Source organism: Cimex lectularius, unplaced genomic scaffold (assembly GCF_000648675.2).
Source record: "Cimex lectularius strain Harlan isolate CLEC.00 unplaced genomic scaffold, Clec_2.1 scaffold211, whole genome shotgun sequence".
Lineage (NCBI taxonomy): Eukaryota > Metazoa > Arthropoda > Insecta > Hemiptera > Cimicidae > Cimex > Cimex lectularius.
The window spans coordinates 217341-244458 of record NW_019392909.1 but is presented as its reverse complement, the minus strand read 5'-3'; the positions used below and the strand labels follow the sequence as shown (position 1 = coordinate 244458).

General features: G+C 34.0%; 1 protein-coding gene across 2 annotated transcripts in view; it reads right to left on the bottom strand.

Annotated features, from left to right (window-relative positions):
- The window catches only part of LOC106665072 (pyrokinin-1 receptor-like), a 130046-nt gene that overhangs the window by 26379 nt on the left and 76549 nt on the right, over positions 1–27118 (bottom strand). For both annotated transcript variants that reach the window (XM_014391251.2, XM_014391252.2), the window contains exons 3-4: positions 17928–18144; positions 16072–16342 (exon numbers count right to left, since the gene is read on the bottom strand). In XM_014391251.2, the coding sequence (XP_014246737.1) occupies positions 16072–16342; positions 17928–18144 (488 nt within the window). The remainder of the gene's footprint in view (positions 1–16071; positions 16343–17927; positions 18145–27118) is intronic.

Genomic DNA, 27118 nt, shown 5'->3' with positions numbered 1-27118 from the left:
ATAAAGTTCGGATCTGTTACTTCTTGTACGGTTGTTATTAAGAAAAATCAGTGCGCACTTAATTTTGAAAAACCAGCAGTTTAACGGATCGGGTGTGATTTTAGAATTTTCTGACATATTAAAGAAGGCTTGGTTCATATTGAGATCTTTATACAGCAATAATCTGTAAGTACTGTCAGCCTGAAACAGATGTCTCACTGTGTTAGAGGTTCCAACATTGTGTACTATTTTGGAATGTAAAAACGACCCATATTTAAAATTATCTAGGCTGGCCTTGAGCCGAAATGTTAAGCCACGCTAGATAGAAAATAGAAGTAGTAATTTAACATACTTGTAAAAATAATGTCAGTCAATTAGTGGTTTTCTAAATTTTTTTTTAAAGTAGTTGTAGTGTTTTTTTGCGATCTGATCGAAAAAGTTAAAAAATCTAATTCAAGAAAAGCGTATAAATAAATCAGAAGGATGTTTTCTATTTCGTCTTGCCTTCGATAATAACCAGAATACGGCTTTTCCCCGGTTATTATTTACAACTGTACGTTTCCCGTGCTATTTTCAAGTTGCATCGGTCCGTAATGGAAAATCATAGGATGGCAGAAACTTGGCCGTCTATGATAATGATACTTGACCTTGCGAGCTGAAAATAGGGTCCGAGGATGGAAAACATTCGATTATTATGTTTACCCGATGCAATATTTGACCTCCCGGTCGATTAACGGCTTTAAACTGCTGTTATATTTCCACTTGACGTTTATAAACAGGATGAGGTTTACAGGGGTATTGTCCAGTGCCTATTTCGGAATATACATACTAGGTCAGAGTCGAAAACACGCGCAATTAAAAAAGGAAAGAATTCTAATAAAATACAAATGATGAACATTTTCTCTCTGATTTATATGTATGTAGAAAGAAATGCCTGTTATATTAGAAATTATGTTTAAAACATGAATAATGGCACTGTTGTTTGCCGTAGATTTTCCCTTTATTGTTATAAGAGCTTAATGGCTGTCAATATTCTTACATGATTGATGTATAGCATTAAAATTCACCTTTTTTTATTTACCCAGTGTATTTGGACCTTTGACATCGTAATTCGATTAGAAATATGATTCTTTCATTTTAGATACGATGAATCGCATGAACTAATAGACAGAAAATACATTATCTGGAGTTTTTTAAATCTTTTTCCAACTACAATTATGAAAAGATAAATTTACAAGATCCTGTTTACTGCACATGTTTATCTACAACTATATAGGGCGAGTGGCGATAGGTCCACTAAATTGCTTATATTCTTCAGAATTACTGACTGTAGACAAATCTGGTTTGTGCCACCTGAAAGACCGTTAAATTTTATATAAGGAAACCTATTTACATTGCAAAATTGTTGAAAAAATGTTGAAATTTTTTAAAATGTTGGATCAGTAACTGTTATTAACTACACCTGGACCTTGGTGTTTCACGATGGATGGGTTGGGATACCTTTCGTCGGAAAGATTGTACTCTTACCATTTTACGAGGGTGGAAAATTTGGAACGAAATGACGACGAGTGAGTTGATGTTTTCCTCATCTACATCAATCAACTCGTCCTTCATGTGAAAGAACCAGTTTCCATCAGCCTCTGATGAAGTCATGGTGCGGTGAAAGGTGCGATCTGCTGGAATGTCTCAATGTGGACAACTTGGTATTCTTCCCATACAGCAGTAGCATTACCTTTGCAGTAACCGTAAATACAATGCATATCAGCAATACGTGCATTAAGAAACAAGGACATAATTTAAATCACCAATCTGAGGAAGATATCAGCTGATAACAAAAAGCAAACTGATTGAACTGAACATTAAAGAACGACACGAAACTCAAGAGCAAGACGGATTTCCTGGAAAAATTGAACGTGCCCCCCTTCATCGAGGCGTTTTTTTTTCCAAAAAATTGCAAAAATTTTGGGCATTCCAGAAACGCAATCCAAATAGGTGGGTATACCGCTGGAAGCTAATTTAATGGTACTTACTAATCCAACATTTAGAAAAATTAGAATTTTTTCAACAATTGTGCAATGTAAATTCGTTTCCTTACAGCAAATTTAATATTCTCTCAGGGGGCAAAACCCAGATTTGTCTATAGTCAGCAATTCCGTAGGTTATAAGCAATTAAGTGGATCTAAGTAGAAAAAAAACCTGAAATTAGTTCTTTACCGTTGAGATTTGGACGGGGGCTTGTAGGAAGTTTTTTGTTGCATATGGTGAGTAGAAACACCAAATTGTGACACTTATCGCCAGTCACCCTGATGAAGTCGTTACACATCCACCTAACCAGCAAATATGATGTTTATTGCATTAATACATTAATTGACGTTATTGAAGAAGGGACCCATTGGCAGGTGACCCAGATTAATCGCTTAATTGGTCTCTTTATCCCTATTGGTTTAAGTCATCTACGTAGTAATTCTGGGGCATGGATGAATTGTATTTGGTTGATCTTGCAACTTACTTAATAATAATTATAATAATCTTTTATAAAGATTGATAATTGGTTTGTATAAAGGAAAAACAGTTGGCACTCTATGAAGTTTATTATTTTTTAAAATTTATATTTGCTCAATTCAGCCCGTATATGCACTTGGGTATTGTATGCGTGTATTTCACATGCGTAGAACCGAGCCTATGACTTCTTGTGACAAACTAAGAGAATCACCAACTTCGGTATTTTGGTGAGCCGGGGGTCAGAACGTCTAATGCCGGGAACACCAAACCCCGTTGCTGTACGACGCTACCCGAAGCAATCCAAAGTCCAGTTTTCCATAAAGTTGTATTACCCCCGTGCACATCTACCCGATGCACATCTTACCCACGCTAACCTACCCGACGCTCTACGATCCCCACTGTTCAGATCAAGTAGCATCGAGTCCATTCTAACACAAAAGAACCGGACACTCATATTTTTATTCCAACTACATGTATTTTGGTCGTTATATCAATTACTACAAACTTATTTTAATATAAACCAAATTAACTGAGATCAAAAATTCGTTAGTTTTTATTTAAAAAAATTAATTTTAATGGTTTGGTAGAAAATTGATCAAAACACCGGAATACCATTTATTTGATATAATGAATTTAACTAACAATTTATTATACGGATTTGCTCATAAAATTTAACTAACAATTTATTTTATGGTTTTGTTCATGCAATTACAACATTTTCGTAGGGTCAGAACAGGACACTCATATTTTTTTAGTTTATTTCAAACTATGTATAAGTAATTTTGTCGTTATATTAATTACAACATTCTTATTTTAATATAAACCAAATTAAACGAGATCAAAAGTTAAGCATTTTTTTTCAGAATTTTTATCAGCATTATTTAATTATGATTATTAGACAGAAAATTTATCGAAACACCGGAATAACTTCATTTCTAACTAAATTTAACTAACAATGTATTACAAGGTTTTGCTCAAAATAATGCATTAAGAACAAAAGAAGCGTTGCGATTGTGATACTGATTTGTGATACACGATGTGTGACAGTACGTGGCGTGCGTTTGAAATTGCATAGATGTGCACCCTACCAAAACGTGGCAAGGCGGCGGGTAGCAGTAGCGTCGCATAGCGTTGCATCGGGTAAGTGAGTTCCCTGCTTTAATTTCTTGGTGAAGGGTGAATTTTTGCGACATTACACCCCCTCCTAAAGTACACGTATTTGTAATTTTTGAAATCTTAAATTATTAACCCAGCAATTCCTTTAGGAGACAACCATCAAAAGAATTCAAGCGTTTTCGAACTTGGTACTTTTCTGACAATGACTATTTTTTATACGAGCAAGTTCATACATTAAATGTCTCAACGGCTAGTTTTTTAGATAGACGTCGGCAATATTTTCTAATATAATTTCTATGCATAACTAAAGTAAAAGTTGATAATGCATATCTCTATCTCAGTTTCCAAGTGAATGATGTACCGGGGGTTCACCTCGGCACCAGGAACATCTTCACTAACATTGTCAGTACTCCAGTAGTTTTTATAAAAATTATTTAATTATGATGATTAGGCAGAAAATTTATCAAAACACCGGAATAACTTTATTTAAAACAATTAAATTTAACTAACAATTAAGTACATGGTTGTGTTCTTAAAATTTTACTAACAATTTATTACATGGTTTTGCTCAAAATAATGCATTAAGAACAAAAGAGGCGTTGTGATTGTGATACTGATTTGTGATACACGCTGTGTGACTGCACGTGGCGTGCGCCTGACTCGCATAGATGTGCACACCTTACCAAAACGTGGCAAGTCGTCGGGTAGCATCGGGGAGCGTTACATCGGGAAAGTGTGTTCCCGGCTTATCCGTACCACCGTCTAAGTTAGGTCTATGGCTGTCAACAACAAGATCATTTCAGCACCCAATGCTTGCAATTTTCACCTAAATGAGCTTAATCTATCGCTCATTCTTAAATAAGTTTCCTCTTATCATTTCCTGTTGCCATGGATCCTTTATTTTATTCTTTTGGGGTTGCTCAAAGATAAATTTTAAATCACTTGATTCTGATAATAGTTTTAATTTGTGTAAATTATATTTTAAGTTTTTTATAGTAGTTCAAAGATGACAGCTTTTCTTTTTTTTGATATACGGAGATTATAATAAAAAAGTACAAAACTAATTTTAAAAAGAAACATTTCTTATCAGTAAATTGTGTATACCTAAAAGTGCCTTTTATTTATAATTCTTCATTTTTATAAAAAAAAATAATAATCATCATCATCATTATTATACGTGTGGTGATTAGTGACCGTTAATCGATAATTATTCAGAAATCGTGAGATGCGGTTTGGTGTGATGTAGGTTTCAGAAAAACATTTTCTTTATCGTGCCAACGTTTCGATCTTTATTGAGATCATCTTCAGGGCTCAAAGTGTTCAAGGCTCAACACTTTGAGTTCTGAAGATGATCTCAATAAAGATCGAAACGTTGGCACGATAAAGAAAATGTTTTTCTGAAACCTACATCACACCAGACCGCATCTCAAGAATTCCTCCTTCACCGTTAATCAAGCGTATAGACAACTATACTTGCAATACATAATTGGATTTAGGGTCGATGGAGTACTTGATATTCCACCGTCGACACTCCTATACTACACACACACATTGCAATACATTCTCATAAACAGCTAAGACAATCATAACCAAATTTAGTATACAGGGTGTTACAGGGATAGTTAGGATAATACTGCCAATACTGCCTTGGTGGATTCATTAATTAAAACGTAGTACAGTGCCACTCCAAAGAGGTTTCTATCCTCACTCCTTCCTGAGATATTAATTTTTTTATTTTAGTCTAAAATCAGACTTTTTGCATAAAATCATAATTTCTTAATTTGACTGTTATTAATATACAAATCAGACCTTTATTTCGCAAACTACGATAAATTTTCCACAAAATAACAACATTTCCGTTGAAACATTCGCGCTTTTGAATACACATAAGGCGCTCAAAGAATAACAAATGGCAACAACCCATGTTTTGGGGCTCGTGCAATGTCTTTTCCATAAAAATTGTCGTAGGATTTCACAAAAATTGCCTTATTTTATAAGTATTACATTTTTTAGAACTTTCCTTAGTGAAATCTCTTTTGCAAGGTTGAAAAACGATATATCGAACCCAAGGAAAGTAGACACCCAAGAGCATCGTACATGTCATAGTTTTAATAAAAACATTTATTAATTGGTAACAAAAATTGGATGCATTCTTCTCGTGGCAGGGGCCAGCGAAGAGTCCTGATCCCATTAGATTTTTACATATGGAAACTCTGAAAAGTGCAGTGCTCAGCGCACCCATCGAAAGCAGGGAACAGCTCATAGAGAAAATTAAAATCACGTGCAATGACATGAGGGAATGAAGGAAGGGATCTGCTCATTGTAATCAAGTAATAAACGTTTTAATTAAAAATATGACATGTACGAAGTTCTTGCGGTGCTGCTCTCTTTGGGTTCGATAACAATTTTTCAACCTTCCAAATTAGATTTCACTAATAAAAGTTCTAAAAAATGTAGACGTGAGTACGTCCTTTGAATACTTATAAAATAAGGCAACTACGGTGAAATTCCCCGAAAATGTTTATGGAGAAGACGTTGTACGAGCCACAATTTAGTACTTATTTCCAGGAAACATGGGTTTTGCCATTTGTTATTCTTTGAGCGGCTTGTGTGTACACGGAAGCGCGAATTTTTCCACAAAAATGTTGCTATCTGGTGAAGCATTTAATGTAGCGTGTGAAATAACGATCAGATTTATATTTTAATGCGTTTAAAGTTGAGAAATTAAGATTTTTTATTTAAAAAAAACATTTGATTTTAGACTAAAATCACAAAAGTGTTAATATCTCAGGAAAGAGTCAATACAGAACCCTCGTTCTGGTGGCACTGCATTACGTTTTATTTAGTGAATCCTCCATGACAGTATTGACATTTATTCCTGTAACACTGGGATTATACAACCTGTAATAAACAAAAGATGTATATATACAAAATTACCCAAATTTCCTCCAAAAATTGGAATAGGGGTCACAAAGATTCGCTGTCGTGCCTGAACACAATTTATTGATCGCATGGCATTCCTACTCGCTCCCTATATTGAGCCAAGACATGGTGCATTACATCGAAAATCCGCCCCTTAGGACCACCTGTGGTCCACACGAATCAGAGCACACGAGGTATGATGAATCCTCACCGTATTGCACAATTTCCTCGGCTGTGTACACATTGCAATGCGGTGTATCTACAGTGTATTATTGTTTACAAAGGAAGGGGCAGAAATAATTAGTCGTAAATTTTTTGATTAAGATTTTGTAATATTTGAATACTGGAGACAACCTGTAACTTGGCCTTCATACGGGTTTAAGTAAGTTGAAATTTTTTTATTGTAACGATAATTGATCGTCGGTTAGAATGTGGTAAAGCACGTTGGCTAAGTGCGTGTTTAATCCTGTGTGAGGTTTCTAAGTTAGTCTTCTATCAAATTTAAGTCCTAAATAAAGAAGACAATTGGTCGAATTGAGAAACAAGTTCGTTGTAATTATACCCCTTCCTACCTCTTCCGGCCGAGTATAAAGTAGATGTGTTGTGACTTTGAGGGGTTAAAATTTATTTTCCAAACTTTGCTCCATTTTTCACGACTTAAAAATGATAGTTGCGTTACTCTCTTCACTGACTCTGCCAGGGAATAATCAACACATTTCATCAAAACGCTATCGCATTAATGGAATACAAATCATTTTATCATGTAGGAGGGCTTAACTTCACTTTATAACTTCTACATTTTATTACCAATTAAAAGGCCATATTCAGTGGAAGTAATCGACCTAGAAACGCTAGGCAACCGTCAGTCAGATGTGATTAATTTAAAATATTTTTTTCCAGGTTAAAAATTCGTAACTTCCGGCTAGAAGGATTTTACGCAATGAAATCCAACTTAAGTTGAGAAAAATTTCAATTTTTTTTTATTTTTAAACAAAGTCATAATGTGTTAACAAAAAAATTATCTCTGAATCTCATAACTGTCAATGCAATTATTGATTAATACAAGAAATATATTTGCATTTGTAGGCAGTTCAGAAGAAATTGATGTATATACAGTTTGATATATATTTGATCTACCTAGGTGATTTTACGCACTAAAACTAAAGTAAAGTTTATACTATCTCGTTAACTGTCTGTTTTTATCTGCCGGTAGCAGATAGTCCTCAGTCTTCTTTAATTAATCCGCACGTAAAACAAATGCTAGCTGACTTATTGTTCATTAGTAGGTTCTGTTTCACTGAGAAAATAGGGTTTTCAGTTCAGGCTTGTGTAGTAGGGATAAGACCTGTAGAAATAACCACCAAATAACCTGACCAATTCTACACAATATCATTATAAATTGATTTGAAAAATTAACCACAGTCGTATTGATTATTAATAATGCAAAATTTTATATAAAATTATAAGTTAAAGAGTCGTCCATTTCTTTTGGTATGAAAATCCATTAATTCTACTTAAAACTAAAATATTAGTTTTTAAACTATCTGTAGGTGTTTAAAAAAAATACATAATTCAATGTGTTCTTGGTTTTGTGATATATTTGCGTATTTATTTATTTATTTTATTTTTATGAGGATTCGCAACAGCAGAGGTTATACCAACCCTCGGGGGGGGGGGGGGTGCCGGTATTTTTGAAAAAAAAGCCCATTTATAAGTATGTCGGGTTCGAATGCAGGGCCGCTGGATTCGATCCCGGGACCTTTACCTTACAGAGATAAGCGCCATGTCAGCGAGTAAACTATTCCCCGACTTCCGAATAAAATATATTGATTTATATATTAAATATCGTCGACGAGTTCATGAGGCTAGTCATCTTTTATTGTAGATATTTTTTTGGAACGGAACAACAGCAATATTTCATAGTTTATTCAAAATAAAAGTTTTTTTAAATGAGTGAGGCAAATTTTATTGGAGTAATATTATTGAATATATTTTACCTATTTTTAAATTGTGCAGTAATTTATATATCGATTTAAGTTCGGTTTTGTGGCAGAGACAAAAAACATGTACCATAACTTTATAGAATGCATTCGTAGTATTATCTCTATATTTACCATAAAATCTACTTTCATGTAAAGTCCTTGTTTAAAGAAATATAGATGAAATATATTTAAGTGGTTATGAATCTACCAATAGAAGATGGATCGGTCAACGTTGGGGGGTTGCTTTGCACATAAACTTTCGCCGGATAAACCACTTCAAAAGTGACATAGAAAATCACTTTCCTCAAATAGCTGTTTTGTTAGCAGGTTAATATTGGAAATTCCTTTCGGACAATGATCCTTTTAACTTCAAAAGCCATTGAAAGTTGGGCTTGAAGACGGAAAAGTCGATTTTTTTGCCTTTCAGAATCTCCAACTTTTAAAAGAAAACTTCGGACTGTATAAAGCCATTATGGAAGATTTGTCAAGACGAGTTTACTGAAATAATCGTCAGTGCGCAAATGAAAAAAAAATGTTAAGAATTAGCAATAACCTGCCTGAAAAAGTTCCTCATTTTAAAATAATTGGAATTATTTAAAAAAAAAATCTAGCCACAGCAGCCTATTAAATTTATNGAAAACACTTTGAGCATTTCCTCTGAAAAGTTCCTCCTTTGTTGTTAGGTGCTTGCTACAAGAAGAACCATTGCATTTTATTGTATGAAGCTTTCTGGTATAGTTTTTGTGAGATTAAAAATAAAGATATATATAAGAGCATATATATTTGTTTTTACGTGAAATCTGGTAACTTATTTTCATTGCTTCCGAACTACAAAGTTTCCGTTCTAAAAAATGATTTTGTAATAATTCTGTTACCATTAACATTGGCCATTATAAAAAGTTTTAATTCGATTGCGACTGTTTATTTTGATATTTAAGTTAAACTGAACTAATTTGTTTTTAATTTAATTAATTATTTTGTTTGGTATGCAATAGTGAAAAGACTGGTTAATCGTAAAGTTATGAAAATTATTAATTTGTTCATTGAGCGAAATAATAATTTCACAAAACGTATTTCTATGAAAAACGGAAAATTAAACTTACCAAGAGAGTCAATTGCTCCGAAAATCGATTTCTAAATAGTTTAATATCGATGTGGATAATTCCTGAAGATAAAAATATAAAACTAAAGGTACTTAAAAACTTACTTTTTGTACAAAAACCAGATATAAAATTAAAAAAGGGAAAACAAAATGTCTGTCTTCAAGCCTTATGGACTGAACCAGGGGTTTTAATTTGTTTTTATCTTATCTTCCTTCTCATCCTTTATCGCTTTATATAATATTATGACTGTCGTATTGGACTGTGTCAACTATTGCGCTATTTAATTTCATTCAGTTAAAATATTCTTTTTTATCTGCTAATTAGAGTCCTCTCATGATTTGGATATCCATATTTTTAATGGAACTCTCAAATTTTTCCTCTTTACATCTAGCCTAAAGCATTGAATGGTATATTACTTTAAAATTCAGCAGTATTCCATTTCCACCAACCCGTTCTATGAGGTAGACCTACTCAGTGTCTTTTTAATAAAAGGCCAAACTTTTAAGCAACGATGTAAACTTTCTTTTATGAATTAACAGGATAACTTGCTTGGTTTTTTACGGATCTAGAGAGAATATAAATTTGTATTTTGGCAAACAACTCAATATAAATTCAAACATAGAATTCATAAAAATCCTTTTACAACACCATATTTATATAGTATACGTGAATTTATCGATGTTTACTTAACAAAAAAGAATAATTAGTAACAGTTTTATGGAAAACATTAATGCACTATTGAATTTGTTCTATCACTATCTGACTTTCTCATGTGTTGTTCATTTTCTGTCAAACCATCATAATTAAGTAAACTATTGTTTTAAATTCATGAATTTTTTTAGCCTGTTTAATTTGGTTTACATGAACATAAGTGTGTTCTTATCAATATAACATTAAAAATAAATGTAATGTGATATGAAGAACAAAATACGAGTGTCCTTTTTTTTATCTTTGATATATATATATACTCGAAACCAGTAATCATATGATTAGACATACTTTCGCGTTTTTTATTAGGGTGATTGGTGATATTAGTATATATCGTCGTCCTTGTGATGTGAGGTATATTTTTTAATAGAAAATATCAAAATTCTGATTTAATAGTATTGTTTATCACAAAGGAAATCGTGATGAGTGAGATTCTACTCTCAGCTGTTTGTATTTTGACGAAGTAATCGGATAGGCAATTTTTTTTATTAAGTCTAAGGTTTTTGATAAAAGAAATATAATTCCTATATATTTAAATTATTAACTTACAAACGTTTTCTCCCTTTGCTTTTGTTTTATTGATTATAAAACCTCCCACTTTTTCTCGGCAAAAACTAATAGGACACGATTGTAAATAAAATTTTAAATAAATTTGGTTATTTAAATAGAATGATTGTTTTTCTGATAACAGCAAGTAACGAAATTGAATCAATTGTTGATAAATTCGGCTGATTGGAACTTGCCGATTCATTCCCGTTTAATGCTTACACATTCCAATGGAAATGCTTAAAGTGTGGTATTTAGTAACTGTTAATTAACGATTATTTGGAGACAATGAGATGATGTTTTTTTTTTCGATTTCATGTGTGAATTGCGTGGGTGAAAGCTGTTAAATGTTCCTTCCCCACCCCTTCAAAATCCAACGTATATCAACATAAAACATCAATATTTCCCTGGCACTCTCAACACGACAATAATGACACATCTATACAGAAAACAAACACTTTGAGTGAGTCTAAACTTTTTATCAATGTATAAATTCATTTTTTCATATCCTACATGTATTTGTATAATTTAAACAATATTTATAAATCTCAGGCCCTGAAGATGATCTCAATAAAGATCGAAACGTTCGCTCTATAAAGAACATGTTTTTTTAAACCTACGTCACACCAGACCTCAACACATGATGTCCAAATAGTCGGTAATGATTAATTTAACTCCATTGTTAATTAATGTCAACTATGCTTACGTTGATGACAAATTTTGGGTTATAACTGTCCCTGTTGTCACCATTCATGTCATGTTGTACCATTAAACTTCACAATACACTGGTGCCACCTTCTATTGTGTAATATTATTTTCTTATTACTTCATTATTTTACAACTGTTGTAATTAACAAAGTGTAGGGCAAAAGGTGTCGTACATGTCGAAATGTTGAAAAGTAGGCTAAAAAGAAATTTTCCGCAAGAAACAAAGCTGACTTTATTTCCGCACACACAAAAATAAACTTTTTTTAGGAAAATCAAAAAATTAACTTCTCATGCGGTTCTAACATTGAAACCAGACTGACGAGGGGAGGCGGTGCCACCGAAATCGATATCGAGATAATAAAAAGATATTTTGAAATGGTTGTAAGTTCCTGAAAAACCACCTAAAAAGATCTTTAAAAGATTAATTTTTCTATCTAGATTTTTGCTTTCCAAATGCTTTCAATTTTTTTCTGGACTATCAAAAAAAGGGGAGAATTTCGAATCGACTCGAACGATCAACAGGAAATTGCAAGAATTCACAACATTTTTCTTCAGAAAATTTCTCTTAACATGTTAAAAGCGTGCAAAATAAAATATTTGAGGGTTTTTTGGTGATTTCGTTCAAATTTTTTTCTCAATGGCATATATGTTGTTGACATAAGCTTAATGAAAACGTATAGAACTTTCCAACGGCTGTAATCACGTTGAATGTTGATAAAATACAGGGGGTTGTGAATTTTTAAGAGGAACACAAGACATTGAAAGAAAATCGAATTTAAGAGTTTTTCGGAACAAAGAGAAAAAAGAGAGAAATTTAAATATATTTTTTATTTAATTTGTCGCCCTTTAGAATTATGTAACAACCCTCGGACAAATCCCTAATATTTTTCGATTTAGTATCACCAAAAAAGTTTAATTAACATCGGCGATTTCACCATTTACCATAAACTATGGTTACGATGAATATTAGTTCTTTTACAAAACAATGTTAACCATGGTTTATCATGAACATGGGACAGTTGTTTATTTGTTAGACCTTTTCTCGTTTCCAGACCATAAAGAAGATAATTTCGTTAAAGTAAAAAGTATTAATTAACTTTTGTTTTACAAATGCGTCGTTTGTCTATTTTGTTTGTAATTGGCAGGTTTTACCATAATCGGTGCACACAGGAATAACGATGAGAGAAACAGGTAATTACCATATTAATGAAACAACAATTCGAATCCAGCATTCATGCATTTAAACCCGTGAGCGATAGAGAAATATATATANACAATAAGCCAGAAGGCTGCAGTGCCTGGGGAATACAAGCCCCGCTTCCCGGCATCCCTTCCACCATACCATATGCATTCGAATTAAATTGGAATACATTTCTCGAATATTTAAATGGGCAAAATTGGCAGGAACGTATACTAATTTTTTAGAAATTATGCAATATATGCATTAAAATATAGAAATCAATTGACACAAGAATTTAATTATTAAATTAATATATTTAACCATTTATTTATTCATCTGTTTATTTTTTATTCTCGTGTTTTACTATTTGAATCTCTAACTCGTTAATGTTGTGTGAGATTTTTAATGGTATTCAAAGTCTATTTATTTTGGGACTGTTAAATTGAGTGCTATTCACAATATTTATATATTTATTGGGGCGTCGGTGGCAGCAACCGTTTAGAGGTTGACACGGTGCTCATCACTGTAAGGTAAAGGTACCGGGTTCGAATCCAGCGGTCCTGCATTCGAACCCGACATACTTTTTTTTTTAAATACTGGTTTATATGACCTCTGCTGTTGCGAACTCTCTAAAAAATATATATATATATATTTATTAATAGTTCTTATGTACTATAAAAGGCTATGGACAGATATTAAACTAATTTATTTGTTACATTTTGAGAAAGAGTTTATATAAGTACGCTTGTTTATTGTATTGTTATTTTTTCTGTAGTCGATTTAATATATGATTATGCCTCTTATATATATTATATACAAATTATGCGTGCCAACTTCCGCGGACAGATCATATTTCAAATGTGTATATGCTTTTGGTACACTTTTTGTACAGTTCATATTTGTGTGATGTTATTTTGAGGAAAANCGACAACAATATTCAACTTTTCATATATAAAAGGCATAGTTTTTGTTTAGCGAAAATTATGTATGTTCGTTTACATGTTCTAGTCTTTTCTTTTTTCTCAACAGCATTTCCTAGTCTGTTTACGACTTTTTAATTGAGAGAAGTTCCTTTTAAATGAACAAAACTCTTAATGAAAAGAGAAACATCTTAAAGATTTTATATAGTTACTCCTATCAGATGTGGCGTACTGCTAAATTAATCTCAAGCTGATTATTAAACAAGCGATTAATTACATGATATGTGAGTATTTGAGTTCTTTGTTGTAAAGGCGAAGAAGGACACTGACAGTAATAATTATTCGATTCCAAGTAAATCCCAGCCTCATCTCGACAAAAAATCAATAGTATTGTTACCAGGATCGCCTTTCAGTTTTAATAAGAAACAATGTTTTAATAAACATTTCAGTTTTATTGCCAGGAAAACGGCCGCCAGTTGTCTTGCTGTGAAAAATCCAATTTATAAATAAACAGAGTAGCGTAGGTGCCCTTTAATTAGAAAGAAAAATATAAACAAAGGGCCGAGCAAAAAGACTTAAACAAATTTACACTCGGAGGATGAACCAGCTTTCATTTCGACCTCGAAAAGCGTTCATCCGGCCTTTGTATGCTTTCAATTTGATATTTAACTTTTATATCCATTCAGGAACCATTTTTATGTTGGTGAGCAATTTTGTATGTGATGTGCAATTGAAAAACGCAACGTTGACGAATTTTAAAATAATACGAGAAGTTAACAGTACTCGTAGGCGGGTTGAATTGAACGTGGGCGGCCGAAAGGAAGGAATTGAAAATGAGGCAAAAAGAGTTTGGAAAAAACATTAAATTCGAAGTATAATGAAATTTAGTGAAGTAGGTTCGTATTTACTACTAGTTCTATTACCCGGTGACTAAATAGAATATTAAATGAAAGAAATTAAACTATTTAAAAATATAACAAAAAATGCGGAGAAAAGGAAAATGAAAAAATTACTTTCCCTAAGGAGAAACGCTTTTCTCGCCTTTACGACAATTTTCACCTGCAGAATTGCACCCGTCTCCGATCCAAGAATCCTTAGAAGCCTTAGAATGTTAATGAGGACAATGCCGTGGGCACCTTTGCTGTAAAACGACAGCACTTCTCGGGAGGCAATTTTTTCGAAGTGTAAATAAAAACTGACTACTCATTTGAGAGGAGAAAAACGACCACACCAGTTAAAATATTTCGAGGAAACAACAACAACTAAAATTTTTTTTTTCTTCGAAGTCAATATGCATCAATAATATTACACTAACCTAGTACAATCGGAGCACTTTTCTCAATTCTGATAGTCAAGCTTAGGGTCTCGGGACGGTCATGCTCCAGACCATTTATCCATACACCACTGTTGTCTACATCAGTCTATCTCTACATCAGCGAGGCAGATTCAGTAGTTTTTTTTCGATTATAGACTTTTAGCATTGTTTTTGCGTCGATTGAGTGAGTTTATTGAGAGAGAATCGGAATTCGAACGTCGCGGGAAGCGTGTAATTATACAGAAAGCCGAAGTTGCCTGACTGGAAAGAAATCCAAGGATGCCACAAATTCTTGGCATATATTGATTTAAATTTTGTCGTCCCTTATTTTTAATGTGCATTTTTATCGTTTCTAAACACTCCCGGAACTAATAAGAATAAACTATGAAATATCCGAACGAACATTGGATTTTAAGTATATAATTTTTTTTCTTTTTCCCCCCGGGGGCTTCCAACAATAAAGTCATTTCAGCTCCCTCTCCCTGCAGTGTTATGGCCGATGGGTACTCAATATTCCGCCATCGGCCCTACAGTCTAAAAGATCACCCACTTACAACAAATAAATAAATTACTAACAAATAAATACACGACACAATAAAACAACACAGATACACTTATTTACACAGATATTCACGTTTTATACACTATTTACAAGTGAGGAAACACCCCCGTTTCTCTTAAAAAGGGAATAGGGGATCCAACATTTTACTTGCTCGTCCGAGTACCGTTTTTATGTCGGGGTTCATGCCTACTCGCTCCCTGTAGGGGGCCAAGGCATGGCACTCCTCGACAAGATGAGTCACACTGAGCAACCTTTCTCTACAAGCGGGACACCTGCGCGGGTTTTGACCCAGAAGTAGATGTCCGTGTGTCAGACGGGTATAATTCTTGTAATTGCGTTCTAAGATAATGCATTTGCAATTGGTATATTTATAAACGAAAATTTTTACATGTGGTCTTTGAAATTTTGGGAAACGTGCGATTTTTTCGGTTTAATTTATATTTCGCTTCAAATTGTCCCCTTTATTGACATTTATAAAGTTGTTTGTGTGTGTATTTTTGTAGAATGAATTTATAAAAATGTGCTTACCTAGCATTTTAAGCACCCTCTGGGAGGACTGGCGGTGGGCCCCGCCGCCCTTTCTGCCTGACTCGGTCCTGCCGAAAGACCCTGAGTTCCTGGTCAGTAGGGCTGATTTCCTCAGCCGAAGGCCAATGAGGGCGTACAGGACTGTGATGAGAGTCATCGGCACGACGAAAAACAGCAATGTCGACAGCTCGAACGAATGTTTGATCAGCACCCTTTTGACGAAACATGTCGCACCGTGAGGATATTCGTCGCTCACACCGAACTGCAACGCCTGCAACCAAGAAATAAAGGCAGTAAGTCAACCATTGGGTATAGTGAACCGACCCGAGGAGCGCAAACTTGCTAAACTTTTGCAAACCGAATTACCAAAATTTATTTTTCGATTTGTCGTTTGTTTTATTATATTAGAAAAAGTGGTCAGCTAATCGAGTTAAGTGTGAGAACGTTCAGATATTTTATAGAGCAAATGTGACATTTTGGTATTAATCCCAAATGACACTAGCACAGCCTGGCGTCTGCTAAATGGTGAGCTAGTTTGCTACTTAGTTAATTTTATGTGAACATTTAATGGAAGTATCTAATAGAAATGTTTAAAAAAATATAGAAAGGAAATCTAATGATATATTAAGGAAGAAAAGATCAATAAGGTGGTTCAATCTAATCACAAATGACACTAGCACAGCCTGGCGTCTGCTAAGTGGTGAGCTAGTTTGCTACATAGTTAATTTTATGTGAACATTTATTGGAAGTATCTAATAGAAATGTTTAAAAAAATATAGAAAGGAAATCTAATGATATATTAAGGAAGGAAAGATCAATAAGGTGGTTCAATATAATCCCAAATGACACTAGCACAGTCTGGCATTTCCTCACTGGTGTATCTGTGTGCTAGTTAATTAGTAGACCATTATAATTTTATGCGTTCGTTTAACAGAAATTCATGATGGAAGTATTAAAAAAATATATGAAGAAAGAAAAATTATATACTAAGGAATGAATGGTCAATGAGATGGTCCAATACATATAAAATGAAATTTCATCAAAAGATTTTCATCAAGATTTGTAAAAACATAAATCTTTAATTCTAACTTTTTATATGTAATTTACATTTAAGATTTAATCGTTATAAATCATGAACAAAAACTGTACACAAGTAATGGAAATCCTATAATCACATCTTTTAGTAGATGAAAAATCCCGAAAAGTGGTTCAAAATTGGTTAGTTAATAGCATTATTACAATTAAAACAAACCACAACCATTGCGTGAATATGTTTTAGAAAATGTTTGTCAATGGTGTTCGTTGGCAAAGCACTTACCACGAGAAAATAAATTAGGAAATGAAAATAAATAAAATCCTGATCTAAGTTTTATTAGGTTTTCACGAAAAATGGTAAAAAGGAGAGAATCAACTGATGTTAAGAGAATGGACACTGTGATTTTATCCTAAGAAGAATAAAACAGACATCAAGAAATATTAAGTGCTTCGGTTGAGTTGAACAAACCACTTTTAAAAGGCATAAACTTTTTATGAAGTTTTCGTCTGAATTATAAGTTGCAATATAAACGTAAACACAAAATTAGTTAAAATTGGGAAGAAATAAAACTTTGAACAGAGAAATATCCTCTAAAACCCACTAAGGTGTTTTAAGTAAATTGAATGAAAAAGAAGTAATTTTGAAATATTTCCATAATATATTAATAGTTATTTACTTAACTCAAGAGTGTCAATGTTAAGGATTAATTAAATTGAACAAATTAATTCTTGGTACCGCGTTCGTAAAAGAAATTGGAGTACTAGAGGTTTAAAACCATCTGTCAATCCTTATCAGTGCTATGCTGGTATCGATGACTCACCTGGGGTATAGCGAACGCTAAGGCGATGATCCATATGGCCAGGATGAACTTTATCGCCCTGGACAATTTTGACATTGTATGTGCTAGAAAAGGGTGGCAAATGGCCACGTATCTCTCGACAGTGAAGGCGGTGATTGTCAGGACGGTCGCATTCGCTGAAGTCTCCGCCGCCAGGCCTCTTAGAAGACAAAAAGCCTCGCCGAAGACGTAAGGATACCTGAAAAAATATTTATAGTTGAAATATTGATCATGTATGGCCAGAAAAAATGTCAAAAATGTTCAAGGTAATAACCATTATCAAAATTGAAAAATACACTGACAGGCAAAAAATTCTGCTGTTAATTTGTCTCATTGTTTTTACCAATAAATATTTGTTTATGCTATGTTTTAAAGTTGAGATATCAATTAAATATAGATAAATGCCCTTAATCCTTTATCCAAAACAAGGATAGAGGATTTTTCAATGTTTAGTTCTTACAGAACTCGTTTATTCAGACTCATTCTAACCTGAAGCAATAAACTGTTTTGTTTTCAGCTGTGTTTTCTTAATTTCAATTTCTAAACTTAAAAATGCCACTTAATGTGAGGATGTTGAGCGTGGTGAGGCACTTATTGATTATGGACGTTCCATCAGGTATGCGGCTATTACCGTTTTAGACGTTTTCGGGGAAACTGGGTCCATAGAAGGCCCGGTTCTGGACGCCCTAGGGTAACAGAACAACAGAGTGACCGGTTTTTGACTTTGAGAATTTTGCAAAACCGGCACCTTACTGTTGTTCAAGTGATTCATCAGCTGCAAGAAGTTCCAGGTGTCCAAATTTCTGAACGCAATGCTAAAAGAAGATTAAATCAGTATGGACTGTTTGCTTTTCGCTACGTAAGAGGACAAGAATTGACCAGAACACACAGAGTTGTACGCCTCGCATTTGCTCGAGAACACAGTCATTGATTGGACGATTGGTCTGCTTTACTTTTCACAGTTGAGTAAAGATTTGCTTTACGATCTCCAGATGGGCGGGAAAGTGGAGAAGGCGAAATGAAAGGTACGAAGCATGTAATTTTTCCCAGAGCCAACCTTTTCAACGTAGCTCAGTGAAGGTGTGAGCGGGAATTTCAATGTCCTCCGCACAGAGTGGAGAGTCTTTTGAACACACTAGCTATGTGGATGAAATTTTGGAATATATGCGTTGCCTATCCTCGATGAAATCAGTTACAATCCTATTCTAATGCACGATAATACCCGTCCACATGTCTCTCGCATAGTAGAGACAACAGCATCATATCAGGGTCGGCCAGTCAGTTCTCCAGACTTTAATCCCATCGAACGTTTCTGGGATAACCTCAAGAAAGAAATAAGAGCACGTCCATCACTTCCTGATATAATCCCCGATTTTGAAAGGACTCTTCGTGAAGAATGGGCTAACCTCCAGCAAAGAGACATTTTCAGACTGGTAGAAAGTATGCCGAGTCGTCTTGCGTATGTAATTAAGACAAGAGAAGGAAATATGTGATATGTTAATTATTATATTTTATTACTTTTTATATTTTTCTTAGTAATTTTTAGACAAAGACTCAATTGTTTTTTAAGAGGGTTCGCAACAGCAGAGGCCATATAAACCCTCAGGGTGCCGGTGTTTTTTTTTTAAAAGCCCATTTGTAAATATGTCGGGTTGGAATGCAGAGCCGCTGGATTCGAACCCCGGACCTTTACCGCGACCTTTTAGTGATGATCGCCGTGTCAACGCCGTTGCGGCCACCGACTCAATTATTAAACGTTAAACAATGTGAAACTTTGATTAATACATAAAAATATATATAAATCAAGTTATATTACAAGTGGGTGGAATTTTTTTGCCTGTCAGTGAATATATAAAACAAGCACTCTCCCGCTTGATTTAGGTCAGGTTGGACGTTGGAAAGTAATTAAAGCTGAAATTGTCTTGAAAATTCACTCCCCTTTCTTGTTCGCGTATAGTTTTCAATACTTTCATCCATATTCTTCTAAACTCGATGACGTCACTTTTTAAAAGTTATATCTTTGTAATTTTAATCAATCAATCCGAAATACTTTCTTTCTCACTCTCTCAACATCTATTTATCTCTCTCTCCTAATTTAACATATTGGTTTTCGTTTCTTTTTCTTGAATTTCTTTCTCTTTCCATTTTTCCGTCCTACACTTCTTAACGTGTTTAACATTACATTCCTATTCTTTCACTCTTGCTCTTCCTCCCTCTTTTTTCCTGGTCACGTAACCCTGTAGTCAGAGAGTTTATTCATAAAAGTGCCCCCAATTTGATTGCACTTATTTAAAATAATTATCCATATAATTGTATATTACGTGTAGTATTTAGTGACTGTTAACTAATGATTATTTGAAGATCGTGAGATGCGGTTTGGTGTGACGTAGGTTTTAGAAAAACATTTTCTTTATCGTGCCCACGTTTCGATCTTTATTGCGATCGTCTTCAGGGCCTGGGATTATTAAACATGGTTTAAATTATACAAATACATATAAGATATGAATATGAATTTATACAATGATGTACACAATATAGAAATTTCAGGTTTAATCAGAATATTTGTAATCACTCAAAGTGTAAGTTTTCTGTGTAGATGTGTCATTATTGTGTATCGTGTTGAGAGTATTGTTGAGATATTAATGTTTTTTGATTATATATGTCTGATTATGGAAGAAAGAGGTAGGGATAGAAATTCATTTTTCTATGAGGACTCGGCTTCTTTTAGGTGAAAGGGGGCCGACAATGGGAAAAAATGGTTTGTCGTTCGGGCTTAGTTATTTTTTCAGGATTATTATAGACGGGATTGTTAGGGAAAGGAAGGATAAATTGTTGGGGATTTAAAGTATGTAGAAATTGCTTGATGATGGCCAGACCTCATCTCACGATTTCTGAATTATCAACGACTAACAGTCACCACACATTGTTTTATATATTGCATTATATGTTTTGTGCGTTATTGATATTGAATTTGATTTATGATATTAGCATAACTGTCTGTGTCTGTTCTGTACTTGATGCTGTGCTTATCTCTGTTGATGTAAACCATTTCTTTTTGATTTGTTCTATGTTTAATATTTGAATTGTTGAAATGGAAATTGTGTTGGTGTTCAAAATGGTTGGTAGGCAGTGCTGTAGGATTTCGTTTAGGCTTTTTGCAATTATAGATATGTTGTGTTACCTTCTTATCCATACATCGGAATTACATCCCAATATCAATAGAGACGATCCTAGATGAACATTTTCAGCTTGTATTTGCGCCACAATTTAAACTGTGTACAGGTATAATATCCATTTCTTTATGTAAACTTTAATCCCACTCGGCCCTAGTAGGAGCTGATGGATAGAATATTAAGTTATTATCGAAGACCGGATTTTTATGCAGTAAAAATTGCCAAAATATGCCATAAAATATGCAGTTGAAAGCCCTGAAATATGTAATAATATGCGGTATTAATACGTTGAAATATGGAATGGTATGCAGTAAACCAGTTTAAACAGAAATATAGATAATTAAACGAAATAGATATTATAACCATTTAAAACAAAACTAATTAAAATTCACAAGTATTTAGTGGTTTTTCTTTTTTAAGGAGATTATTTCAACTACGAGGTTACCTGAATCCTCGGAGTGACGGTGTTTTTGAAAAACGGTCATTTGTAAGTATGTCGGGTTCGAATGTAGAGCCGCTGGATTCGATCCCGGGACCTTTACTTTACACTGATGAACGCCGTGTCAACCGTTGCGGCCACCGATGCCCCGTAGTCTTTCATTTAACAAAGTATTTTTTCACTTACACAATTAAATTATATATTTTATACAAGATTAAGAAGGGGTTTTATATTCTTTTGTCGGTATTTCGAGAATCTTCCCTTCCCGTTGTTGAGGACTATTTCAGTTTTCTTCCAATTAAATCAACTTTTCGTCAACTTGTTATTTTTTATGCTTCTCCCGAAAACAAGTATAATATTTTAAATATTTTGAGCAATAGATGCAATTTTACGTAAGAATCCTTCAAACATGCGATATTGTCGTAATATGCAATTTTATGCGATATTCATCAAATGTGCAAAAATATGCTCTATAAAATTTGACCTACAGCTTCGTAGATACGTGATTCGGATAGATGATTGATTTCCTCGGTCATATGTGATGGCAAACAATATATGCAACTGCATAGAAATCCGGTCTCTATGTTTATTGTAAATTCCATATTTTAAATTATATGTCAAATCTAATATAATTTTTCTATCTAAATTTAAACAAACGATCTATGCTTTAATCTTACATTTGCAAGATGATTTGTGCTTCTTAAGTATTGATAAAGAGGGCGTCGATGGCCGCAACGGTTTAGGCGTTGACACGGCGCTTAACACTGTAAGGTAACCAGCGGCCCAGCATTCAAACACGACATACTCACAAGTATACACCCCGAGGGTTCATAGAATATAGTAGTTGAAATAACTTCGTAGAAAAACATAATCAACTAAGTATTTATAAGAGTAACAGAGATTTTTACAAACATCCATTCTATACAGGGAGGAGTATTTAGTGTTTTATTAAATTCACCATATATGCTTAAATAATATTGTTACGGAAATAACCGTATAAAATAACCGATGATGTGTCCTTTTACGGATTTGAAGGTTATCATCTAAAAACAAGACGACATACCTCGGTGCCTTCGTTGTTCAAGGCGGTTCCTCTGTCCTTTTAAAAGTTAACAGCGTTATTATAAAAAGGTAGATGATTTGTCAATAAGGTTGACTTATGCAACAAATAAATTGTGACAATTTTGCTGTTAATGTAGAAACTATAAAACTTTCATATTGTTTAAATTGCAAAACAAGGAGTAGAACGTAAAACGGTTGGTTAACTAGTATCGGAATAAAGCAGAATCCTGTGAACATAGACTGGTACAAGTACTTAACAGCCAAATGGAGAATATAAGCGGATTAGTTAGAATTGTACGTCCACATTGTTGCTGGGCTTGAAAATTTTGAATATTCTCCATAGCCATTCAAATAGTTTCAGTGTTACTGTTATTCTTAATTTTTTAATCGGCTTAATTCAAGCGGTATTTCTCTACATTAGGAGGAACAGGATAATAAAAGTTTGTGACAATAATCAAATTGGAACGAAACAACAATTTAATTCAAGTCACGATAGCTCAAGTGGTAGAGCAGCGGCGTATTTAGTCGAAGGTTGTGGGTTCGAATCTCGCTCGCGACACTGACTTTTTTATCTCAACCAATACCTTGCATAAAGGTTAATCCATATGTTAATAAATAGTTAATTACCAGATAAAGAAACCTCGCGAGTGGGGAGAGAAAGAAAAAAAGGTATAGAGATAGTTAGTTGGTGTCTGGATTTGATGTGAGTGAGTAACTGAGAAAAATAGACAGAGTGAAAGGGAGAGAGAGAGAGTGAGAGAGATAGGGTGGTGAGAGTGAAGGTGGGAGCGCGAGTGAAAGAAGAAAACTTTTGTCGCTCCTCCCAATCGATGAAAATTTTTTCTTACAATTCAACAGTTTTGATACAATAGACAATGCAGCACTATTCAACGGGTTTGATGCCTTTTTTCATTTCTGGCGTGCTAAATTGGCTCACGATAATTATTTAAAATAGCATTTAGCATTTAAATAGCTTTGTTATTTAGTGCATCAGTATGTGCTGACCAAGATAGTTCGACTGCATATTTGACCGCTAAATGGTAATCATCCCAAGAGGAAAAGTCAAGAAGAAAATGGATTTCATGTTGGGACTTGTTCAGGTTCTGTATTAATCTGTTACCCTAAAATCAGGTGTTTGCCAAGTTCATCTCCATTAAGTTGTACGTATTGGATCCTTACTACATAAAAAGATGCTTGTATCATCCGCGAAAATGATAATAGAAGTACTGTCAAGAAAATCATCCAGGTCGATCACACATATTAAAAACAGAAGTGGACCGAATATAGACCCCTGGGAAATTCCCAGGTTATATTTTAAAACTCAGATTTATCTAAGCGATTAACAACACACTGTTTTCTATTGTGACGGTATGAACTCAGCAATTCACAAATACTTTCATCAATGACATAATAAGTTAAAATATTTCTAAGAATATTGTATGAGACAATATCGAAAGCACATGAGAGGTTCAAATAACTATCAGCGAAATATTCTCACTTTTCAAAGCTTGACAAAATTCCCCAACCCAACCGGTGGTAATGGAGGTGGGTCTGCCCTTGAGAAAACCAAACTGGTTTCACTCCATAGATCATTTGCTTCAGTGCTGGGCGATTCTATCAAAAATCAATATTTCAAATACTTTGCCGAAAACCGGAATGATATCAATTGACTTCGAATTAGAGATCATGTTGAAATTCCAGTGTTTTGGAATGGAAATCAGCTTTTTAGTTTATCTGGAAAACACCTACGATCAAGAGTCGTTCCAGATGAAAGCAAGAGTGAAAGTAATGCCAGGTCCACAAGTCTTAATAAGGTTAACAGACAGACCGTATATATCTGTAAAAGCGACAGGTTTCATGCTTGATTATATTGAAAATTTCCTCGGAGCCTATTGGTCTGAAAGTAAAAGGGACCGAAATAGATTTTCTGGGAGCGTTTTTAGACATTCCTCAAAAGAAACATTATATACATTATATACTTTTCCCTTACGCCTAATAGGCTTCACAATGAAATAGATATTAAGTTCGCTTGACAAAAAGAAGGCGTTTGATTTCAGGTCTCGAAGTTACCCTCCCTTGTAGTAAGGTCAAAAGGCCGTTATAGGTCTTTTCACATACTTACTGTTGTGGTTTTGTTTAGCAAACTTAATAGCTTTTTCTAATCCTTAAGTGTAAGTTTGGCATCTGTAGCATAGGATTCGGCTGTTAGAAGAGATGCAAGGTGTCTTCTAAATAGTTCATCCCCCCTCAATGACATTATATTCTCAGAAAACCATTATTTAATATATTTAATTGAACCACAGATTTTGGTTAATTTCTCTGGAAAAAAAGAATTAAACAATAGCATAAGGAAAAAGAAGAAATCAAGAAAAGGTTCTCAATTACAAGGGAAGATAATTTCAGACCAATCTGATGATTGTAGCTCAAGATTAAACAGTAATATTTGATTGAAATCAGTAATTCTGCGAATGGGTCTTTATCCAGAGCTCGTGGCTTCTCCTACCTGAGCTTTCCAAGTACATCCTTGTTAAAAGAAAAAAATTTGCCAGATACCACAAGATCCTTCACCTCATAATCGCAACGGTTGGGATTAATATTGTTGATTATTTTCAATTAATTAAGGTTATTAGTTGAGATAAAAAAGTCAGTGTCACGGATTCGAACCCACAATCTTCGGCTAGAGACGCCGCTGCTCTACCACTTGAGCTATCGTGACCCCGATCCACTGAGACACTAACTTCCCATCTCAACCCCACCTTTTGAATTTTCCTTCCTTTTTGCCATTTTTCAAATGTCGTGTACTCTATTTGATTGTCGGCGACAAATGAAATGACCACGGAGAGCTTTAGTGCAGGTATATTTCATTTTAATTTATTAAATTCACTAGTTTTCGTGGTCCACTTGACCAATTAATATCTTTCAATTAATTAAGGCTGTTAGTGGAGATAAAAAAGTCAGTGCCACGAGCGGGAATCGAACCCTCAATCTTCGTCTAGATATACCGCTGCTCTACCACTTGAGCTATCGTGACCTCGATCCACTCAGGCACTAACTTCGCTCGTGACACTGACTTTTTTATCCCAATTAAAAACCTTAATTAATTGAAAGATATTAATTGGTGAAGCGGACCACGAAAACTAGTGAATTGTAGCTTACGTTATTTAGATTAGGTTTTATATCCTGAGGATCAAGTAACTCCTGGCACATGCAGTCCAAAATTATACGAAGATTGTAAATTAACGAATTCTTTAACTTTTTTGTCATCATGATCATCAAATGGTGTTAAAGTCACCGGATATAACACAAATTCCATTTAACAATAAACATTAACAGTTTATCAAGTTTTACAAACTGCCCCCCCCCCCGATTTCCCGTCGGGGTCTATATGCCCAGATTAAGAAAAAGGAACATTAAAAGGATGTACATAAATCAGTAACGACGTCGCTCATTTCACAGATGTATTTAGCAGGAAGTTCATTAATCTATTTTCCGAATTTTGAAATTTAAATGTGGTCTAACAAAAAAATTGCACTACCTCCACCAATATTAACATATAAAGATCGAGTGCACATTTTTCTGCAAAAAAAATGAAGTCATTAATAAAACATTATTCGCATTCAAACTCATAAAGCCAATGTTCCGTTATGCAGAGGGAATCCAAACCAGAATATTCCAGTATATGAGTCTTATTCATAAGGCTACAAACGTGACTCAACAAATAGTAAAAGAAGGATTATTTACAGAAAGAGAGATATTTCCATCTGGATCGGTGTACAAAGAACAATCATCCAAACTAAAAGGCTAACCAAAAACAAAGAAATCCGTGTCTCTGTAACCTGCCCCAAGGAAAAAAATTATTTTTATTAAGTCATCGCCCATGTCATATATACATATGTACCTATAAAATGAATGTTAATTATTATATGTGTATATATATATTTATGTATGTCTCTGTGTGTGTGTGTGTGTGTGTAATATAGTGTGAATGTAGAGGTTTTTATTAGTTAGCATGTGTATTAAAGTCATTAAATTGAAGCTACCTATCTTTAAGTTGTGTATAATGTAGGAACGAAAAATAAATTAAGAATTAATCTTTTTGTAAGGTATTGGTTGTGGTAGAGCAGCGGCGTATTTAGCCGAAGGTTGTGAAGGTTCGAATCCCGCTCGTACAATGACCTTTTTTATCTCAACCAATACCTTACATACAGATTAATTAATTGAAAGATGTTATTTGGTCTATCGGACCACGAAATCTAATGAATTTAATTAACAATGTTCACCGTAGGGCCTAAAGGAGACAAATTTGACCTTGATACAAAAGCATTGTTGGTTTTATGACAACAACCCCAATCCATGTGACTCTATTACATAATAAAGGCTGGTCGATCATTTAGAAGATGCTACAATTACGTTCTTTTCAATTAATTAATCTTTATGTAAGGTATGAGTTGAGAAAAAAAAGTCAGCGTCATGAGTGGGATTCTAACCCACGACCTTCG